This window comes from Capsicum annuum, chromosome 7 (genome assembly GCF_002878395.1).
Source record: "Capsicum annuum cultivar UCD-10X-F1 chromosome 7, UCD10Xv1.1, whole genome shotgun sequence".
NCBI classification, from domain to species: Eukaryota; Viridiplantae; Streptophyta; class Magnoliopsida; order Solanales; family Solanaceae; genus Capsicum; species Capsicum annuum.
The window spans coordinates 225,163,414-225,172,536 of record NC_061117.1 but is presented as its reverse complement, the minus strand read 5'-3'; the positions used below and the strand labels follow the sequence as shown (position 1 = coordinate 225,172,536).

The 9,123-nt window shown below is 30.1% G+C and overlaps 1 protein-coding gene across 1 annotated transcript; it reads left to right on the top strand.

The window, feature by feature from the left end:
* Positions 1–2,877: 2,877 nt before the first annotated feature.
* On the top strand, positions 2,878–5,295 carry LOC107877430 (probable L-type lectin-domain containing receptor kinase S.7). Its single transcript, XM_016724080.2, has one exon. The coding sequence runs from the start codon at positions 3,083–3,085 to the stop codon at positions 5,066–5,068; it is 1,986 nt and encodes a 661-aa protein (XP_016579566.2). The 5' UTR covers positions 2,878–3,082; the 3' UTR covers positions 5,069–5,295.
* Positions 5,296–9,123: the final 3,828 nt, after the last annotated feature.

Below are 9,123 nucleotides of genomic sequence, written 5' to 3'. Positions count from 1 at the left end.
TGAAAGTTTCAGCTACAAAAGTTACAATTTTCTTTACACTACATAAAATTAAACTATTTAAAAGCAATTCAATGATTATAAAGGTTATAAAAGCTCATCTATATCGGTACTTATATTGAATCAATAGATGCATAATATGCATTTACGTATTGACTTCCAACACTGATTAATTATGATCAATTACTTTATATTTTTATTTCACTAACTCATTCAATTATGATAATTTCTTACAAAAGACAATAAGTAAGAAATTATTCGATACATCATGAGAAAAATATTTTTCTTTATCCTATTTAGTGTACCAAACGATCCCGAAATGAATAACCATGCTAGCAAATGGATAACTAAGAGAATATAGTAGGAGTACAATTATTCTTTTTCCATCAATATATTTTTATTATTTATACATAGAGCCAAATTATGTAGTATTAATAATTGGTCAAACAAAATATAGAATAGGACCAAACTTTCTCGTACAACGGCTTATTTTGAATTTTATAGTGTCTCCACTCTCCAATGATACATGTTAGTAGGACCCAAAATTCACTTTGAATAAATACAATTGTGTGCTCTCTGTATAATTACAAAAAATATATATATATAATTACAAAAAAAAAAAAAGCTAACTTATTTCAAAATGAGGTCGGGAGAAGATAGAAGAATATATAACGTATTTCACATTTATAATCTTTTTGCATATGAAGTAACAAAGTTATTTTTGCTTTCTACATGATAAAAAACTTGAGAGGATCGACGAAATTGAGAGCGAAATTTAGAATTTAAGATAAGGAACTTATTCCAAAATGAGATTGAGAGAAGATAGAATGTACACATATTCACCACCACGGTCTTATTGTATGAAGTAACAAAGTTATTTTTGGCTTCGATGAAGTTGAGAGTAAAATTCAAAATTTCAGATAAGGAATACTCAAAAAAAAAACATTTCAAAAAGATTATCACAATAATATACCTAATGTAATTTTAATAATAAAATTTGAAGAGAATAAAATATACACATCTTATCTTTATTTTTATAGGTAGAGAAGTTACTTCTATCGATTCAAAACAGAAATATACGAAATAAATCGGAAAACAAATATAACAAAAATTAACCAATACAAAATAAATGAAGCAATAAATAGTAGTTTAATTACGAAGATACATATTAATCATGACAATAGTAAATAATATTGAAACATTATATATTTATATAAATTTATATTATAGTATTGAGTAGGGACCCCACCACCCCAACAAGTAGGGACTTCCAAATTCGTCTGCATATCTATATTACCGTTATAAGTTCTATTATATTCCTTCATACATTATTATACTCTTTCTAACTTTTTATATATAATATAATATATAGTATTTTGGTCCCTCCATTATAAAGTACCTTTGTAATATACGATTAACACATCGATCTGATTTGTCATGTATTTTTTTTTTATAGAAACAGATATTATATTTGATTATATTAAGAAGTATATTACAATCAAATGTGAAGTAATAATGAATACACATTTCATTTCATACGAGTAACTATATAATGGAACAGCTAGTACTTCAAGAAAATTATGATTGTTCACTAGCAAAAGAATAAAAAGAATACACATTTCATAATTAAAGATTAAATAATCTTTGTCAGATGTCATGATGATTAAAACTTAAATTTACAAATAATCGAAAGATCAAAAGTATTATTAATCCTGTTCTTTTTGTTAAAAAAATAATTGTACTTATGTAAATTTTCTATCTTCTTTCAAACTTAAATAGACCAAAATTCTAAAAATAATCTAAATATAATAGCAAAAGACAAAACATTAGGTTAATTTTTTCTATTTATTTTAATTTTATTGGATAGAATTATCTCATACCGGTTATTAGTGAGGTGTAGAAAATATTTCGTAAAATTAGTCGAAATGAATATGAATTATTTTGATTTTCGAACACCAGAGTTATTAATAAGTCATATAGTTCAATTAATTGAATTTTAAATATAATAATTGAATATATCAAAGATTAAAATTGAGGATTATCAATATTTGGTCAAGTACCAAAAGTGATATATTAATCAAAATAATAGCAACAATCTATCCAGAATATTCCTGCAAAGTGAATTTACAGAGATTATTTTTGATATATCCCGACTCAAGATAAAAACAGTATAGAAAAGATATATTAATCCTATTTCTTAAATAACAATAATAATATCTTATAAATTATACGTGGTCCATAAATAGAGAGTCTATTTTCGATAAACTCTTACCCAAGACAAAAAAAGTTTAGAAAAGACATAATAAGTGATACATTAATCCTACCTCTTAAATAACAATAATAATATCTCATAAATTTTACATAATTCATGGATAGAGAAGTTATTTTCAATAGACCCGACTCAAGTTAAAAACATTATAGAAAAGACATAAAAAATGATACATTAGTCCTACCTCTTAAATAACAATAATAATATCTCAGAAATTTTACATACTCCATAAATAAAAAAATTATTTTTGATAGATCCGACACATCCGATTTAAAGACAAATATAATATAGAAAAGACATAATAGGTGATGTATTAATCCTATCTCTTAAATAACAATAATATGTCATAAATTTTACATAATCCATAGATAGAGAAGCTCGATAGACGCCGACTCAAGGTAAAAACAATATAGAAAAGACATAATAACTGATATATTAGTCCTACCTCTTAATAACAATAATAATATCTCAAATTTTACATACTCCATAAATAAAAAAATTATTTTTGATAGATCCAATAAAGTCCGACTCAAAGACAAATATAATATAGGAAGGCATAATAAGTGATATATCAATCCTACCTCTTAAATAACAACAATAATATGTCATAAATTTTTTCTGTAAAATCTTTCTTCAATGTTAAGTGAACCAAAATCCGTAGGCGCCTATTTTTCATAACCGTTTATACCCCATTTTCTCCCCCACCATTTCCACTATACCTTTTTCCATATGTAAATTCAACATCTTTTCCTCTTGAAAAAAGCAGAAAAATAATCACTCCAAAATTTTTTCATTTTTGCCAAAAATTCATTCACCATGGTTAGTAACCTTTTCTTGATTTTCTTCAACTTTTTCTTATTAGTATCATCACAAAATTGTACATTTGATATGCAATCTTTTACACTTCGAAACTTTACACTTCTTGGTGATTCATATTTGCGTAATGGTGTTGTTGGTCTTACTAGAGAGCTTCAAGTTCCATCTTCTAGTTCTGGTTCACTCATTTACAACAACCCCATCTCTTTTCTTGATCAAGAAACCAAGAAAATGGTGTCATTTTCAACAAGATTTGCTTTTTCTGTGTATAATATTAATCCAAGTTCATATGGTGATGGATTGGCTTTTTTTCTTTCACCTGATAATCAGACATTGGGTAGTCCAGGTGGGTTTTTGGGGTTGGTGAATTCATCACAGTTGACTAAGAACAAGTTTGTTGCTGTTGAATTTGATACTAAACAGGATTTGCATTTTAATGATCCTGATGATAATCATGTTGGTCTTGATATTGATAGTCTTATTTCGATTAAGACTGCTAATTTGATGTTAGCTGGTGTTGATTTGAAAAGTAGGAATTTGATTAGTTCTTGGATTGATTACAAGAGTGATGAGAAAAAGTTGATGGTTTTCTTGAGTTACTCTAGTTCAAAGCCTAAAAGACCAATCTTGATTGTTGATATTGACTTGTCTGAATATGTTAAAGAGTTTATGTATGTGGGGTTTGCTGCTTCTACTGAGGGGAGTACTGAATTGCATACTATTGAGAATTGGAGGTTTCAGACTTTTGGATTTAGCGGTGTGAAGCCGAGGAGTAATCGTGATCCTCATAATGTTTCTGATAATTCTGTGGTTGTGAAGCCTCCTATTGTTCAGGATTCTGGACATAAACATCATAGGAGTCTTGGTTTGGTTTTCGGAATTGGTGGTCCAGTGTTCTTTTGTGTTGTTCTTGTAGCTTTTGGTTGGATTTCTTTCAAGAAATGGAGGGGTGTTAACACAGAGAAGTACTTGAAAGCTGAGCTTGTTACTGGACCGAGGCAGTTTAGTTACAGGGAGCTGAGGACAGCTACTAGAGGATTTCATTCGAGCAGGATTATAGGCAATGGAGCCTTTGGTACTGTTTACAAGGCGTTTTTCATGGATTCGAACTCTATTGCTGCAGTGAAAAGATCTAAGCACCGTCATGAAAGTAAGACTGAGTTCGGGGCTGAATTGTCGATTATAGCATGTTTAAGGCACAAAAATTTAGTTCAGCTACAAGGGTGGTGCATTGAGAAGGGAGAATTACTTCTTGTTTACGACTTTATGCCTAATGGGAGTCTTGATAAGGTGCTATACCAGGAATCCGAGCATGGGAATCCGCTGAAGTGGCCTTATAGGTACAATATAGCAGTTGGTTTGGCGTCTGTTCTGACTTATTTGCACCAAGAATGTGAGCAGCAGGTGATTCACAGAGACATAAAAGCCAGCAATATTATGCTTGATGGGAGCTACAATGCGAGGCTTGGCGATTTTGGGCTGGCAAGACTTATGGATCATGACAAGAGTCCGGTTTCGACACTTACAGCAGGAACAATGGGATACCTTGCTCCTGAATACCTGCAATATGGAAAAGCAACTGAAAAAACTGATGTTTTCAGCTATGGTGTGGTTATACTAGAAGTGGCTTGCGGGAGGAGACCAATTGAAGGAGAAGGGAGTGGTCATGAAATGGTGAATTTGGTTGATTGGGTTTGGAGACTCTACTCCGAAGGTAGGATTATTGATGCAGCAGACAAAAGGCTTAAAGAAGATTTCGAAGAGGAAGAGATGATAAAGCTGCTACTTGTTGGACTGAGCTGTGCAAATCCTGATAGCGCGGAAAGGCCTTGTATGAGGAGAGTATTTCAGATCCTCAACAATGAGGCAGAGCCTATCTTTGTTCCAAAACTGAAACCGACTCTGACCTTCTCTACTAGTATCCCGCTCAGTATTGATGACATTTTCTCGGACAGTGAAGATGAGTTAGAAATCAGAGTAGATTGAAGCAATAGTCTTGTGAATTTTCTGCAATATATAGCTAGAAATTCTTTCATTTTTTTGTTTCCAATTTTCATGTGAGCTGATATACATTAGTTTTGACTATTGTTTGAAATGAGGAAAGTTTAGTAGCCTGAGTTCAAAGCCAATATATTGAACTCTATGCTATTGTCTATTATCCTGAAAGGTTTCAAGGTTGTTCAATCTTAATCCAATTGACATGTCAGTTGTTTCATCGTCTACAATTACTTTTATTTCTGTTACTCCTAACAGTAGTTATGAATGTTGAACGTCATTCTGATTTCCGAGAGAGCCGTCCATCTGGACAAGTGCAACAACAACAACATACCCAGTGAGTTCCCACACGTGGGGCTTGGGGAGAGTAGAGTGTACGCAGACCTTACCACAACCTCGTGGAGGTAGAGTGGCTGTTTCCAACAGACCCTTGGTCCAACATCTGGACAGATAAAGATTTGTAAAACATTCTTTGCCTTGCAAATCCATTAAAGATATGTAACATCTATTGCGTAGTTCGCAGATGCAAATTCTAATTTACAGAACTTATTATTACTTATAGGTCTTGATAAAGACGTGCAAATGTGAAGTTAGATCTAAATAGTAGGGATTTGATTAATTCTTGGATTGGTTACAAGAGTGAGGAGAAAAAGTTGATGGTGTTCTTGAGATATTATAGTTCAAAGCCTAAAGAACCAATCTTGTTTGTTGATATTGACTTGTCTGATTATCTAAAGGAGTATATGGATGTGGGGTTTGCTGAAGTTTTCAAACTTTTGGATTGAGCTATGTGAGGCCACAAAGGAATAATCATATCTCCCTCCCATAATGTTTCCCATAAAAACGAGCGATATTATCCTTGATGGGAACGAGATTTTGGGCTAGCAAGACTCATGGATCCATGACAAGAGTCCGGTCTCAACACTTAAAAACTGGAAGAATATACTGTTGTAGAAGTGGCTTGCGGGAGGAGACCAATTGATGACAATTTAAGAGAGGAAGAAATGAAAAAGCTGACTGAGCTGTGCAAATCACTAATATCCCGCTCAGTATTGAAGAAAACATATAGAAATTCTTTCACATTTTGCGTCGTTGCAAATTCTCAAAACCGACACAATTGGGTTTCAACAATACCTTAGCTGGCTCGCCTCATTTTGTACCCATTCCCCAATTTTGTTTTCAATTTCCTTAACAAATTCAGCCGAAATTTATAATCTACCTGCTTAATTTTATACGAATTCGTTTAAAAAACGTTGCCAATCCCCAACCAATTTGTTTTTAACTCTATAAATTTCAATTTCCTTGAAATTCATCCGAAATTCCTACTCCACAATACATTACGTGGCTAATCTTGTGTGGATTCGTTAAAAAAACTGCAAAATTCTTAAAATCTCCAAAAAAAATTTTACCCTAAAAATTTCAATTTTCTTAAAATTCATCCAAAATTCATACTCTATAGTATATTACGTGGCTGATTTTATGTGAATTCGTTAATTTTTTTTTTTTTGTAAAGTTCCTCCAATCCCCAATTTATTTTTTACCCCAATAATTTCAATTTTCTTAAAATTCATCCGAAATTCGTACTCCACAGTATATTACGTGGTTGATTTTATGTGAATTCGTTAACAAAATTTGCAAAATTCCTCCAATGCCCAATTTATTTTTTACCTTAAAATTTTCAATTTCCTTAAAATTCATCCGAAATTCGTACTCTACAGTATAGTACGTGGCTGATTTTATGTGAATTCATTAAAAAAAATTGTAAAATTCCTCCAATCCCCAATTTGTTTTTTACCCTAAAAAATTCAGTTTTCTTAAAATTCATCTGAAATTCGTACTCTACAGTATATTCCGTGGCTAATTTTATGTGAATTCCTTAAAAAAAATTGTAAACTTCTTGCAATCCCCAATTTGTTTTTTACCCTAATAGTTTCAATTTTCTTAAAATTCATCCGAAATTTGTAATCTAAAGTATATTACGTGGTTGATTTTATGTGACTTCATTAAAAAATTTGTAAAATTCGTCCAATCCCCAATTTGATTTTTACCCTAACAATTTCAATTTCCTTAAAATTCATACTCTACAGTATATTACGTGGTTGATTTTATGTGAGTTCATTAAAAAAAATTATAAAATCCCTCCAATTCTCAATTTGTATTTTACCCTAAAATTTTCAATTTTCTTAAAATTCATCCGAAATTTGTAATCTACAGTATATTACGTGGCTGATTTTATGTGAATTCGTTAAAAAAAAAATTACAAAATTCCTCCAATCCCCAATTTGATTTTCACCCTAACAATTTCAATTTTCTTAAAATTCATACTCTACAGTATATTACGTGGCTGATTTTATGTGAGTTCGTAAAAAAAAAATTGCAAAATTCCTTCAATTCCCAATTTGTTTCTTTACCCTAACAATTTCAATTTCCTTAAAATTCATCCGAGATTTGTAATCTACAATATAGTATGTGGTTGATTTTATGTGAATTCGTTAAAAAAATTTCAAAATTCCTCCAATCCCCAATTTGATTTTTACCCTAACAATTTCAATTTCCTTAAAATTCATCACAAATTCATATTCTACAGTATATTACGTGGTGGACTTTTTGTGAGTTCATTAAAAAAAATTGTAAAATTCCTCCAATCCCCAATTTTTTTTTACCCTAAAAATTTCAATTTCCTTAAAATTCATCCGAAATTTGTATTCTAAAGTATATTATGTGGCTGATTTTATGTGAATTCGTTAAAAAAAATTATGAAATTCCTCCCATCCCCAATTTGGTTTTTACCCTAATAATTTCAATTTCCTTAAAACTCATACGTGGCTGATTTTATGTGAGTTCGTTAAAAAAAATTGTAAAATTCCTCCAATTTCCAATTTGATTTTTACCCTAAAAATTTAAATTTTCTTAAATTCATCTGATACGTACATTACGTGACAGATTTTGTGTGGATTATTCGTAAATTTTGAAAATTCATCCAATTACCAATTTGTTTTTTGCTACAAAATTCAATTTTCTTAAAATTCATCCCAATTCGAACTACACAGTATCTTATCTGATTGATTATATATGGATTACTCGAATTAATTTTTCCGATTTCCCACCGAATACAAATGTTTTCTTTAATGTTTATGTGATATTTTTTGTCACCGATTTTAACACAATATCTAGCTCAGTTAAGGTGTCAAACGGGCCGGGCTGACCCGGCCCATTAACAAAAATGGCCCGATAAACCCCAGGGCTTTAGGGTACTGATTCCCGGGTCGTTTTTTTTTTTTATTGATTTGTGCCCGGTTAATCAGGCCTGGACCAAGCCCGGTTAGGGCCCGCCGGTTAACCGGTCCGTTTTTTTTTTTTTTTTCAAATTGGATTTAACTATAACTTAGTTTTAATATATTATTAATTTACTATCAAGTATTATTAATTTATATATGTGTATATATATCATCTATAGACGTATATATTTAACATATACATGTGTATATGCTTTATAAATTAATATATAACTATATATATAATTATATATTGTAGTATATATATATTGTAGTAGATTTTATTTAAAATAGTACATATATATTGAATGGTACGTATATATGTGTATATATCTTCTATAGACGTATATATGTTGTACAGTGTATATGTTACGAAGTTGTAGTGTATATGTTTTATAAATTAGTATATAACAATATATATAGTGTGTATAAATATTATAGTGTATATATATTGTAGTATATTTTATTTAAAGTTGTACATATATTGAATGGTACGCATATGTGTGTATATATCTTCTAAAGTAGTATATATTTAATGTATACGTGTGTATATGCTTTATAAATTAGTATATAACTATATATATAGTGTGTGTATATATTGTAGTGTATTTTATTTAAAGTAGTACATATATATTGAATAGTGCATATATATGTGTATATATCTTCTATAGACGTATATATTTAACGTATACAAGTGTATATATTTTATAAATTAGTATATAACTATATAACTATATATATATATATATATGTATATATATATATATATAT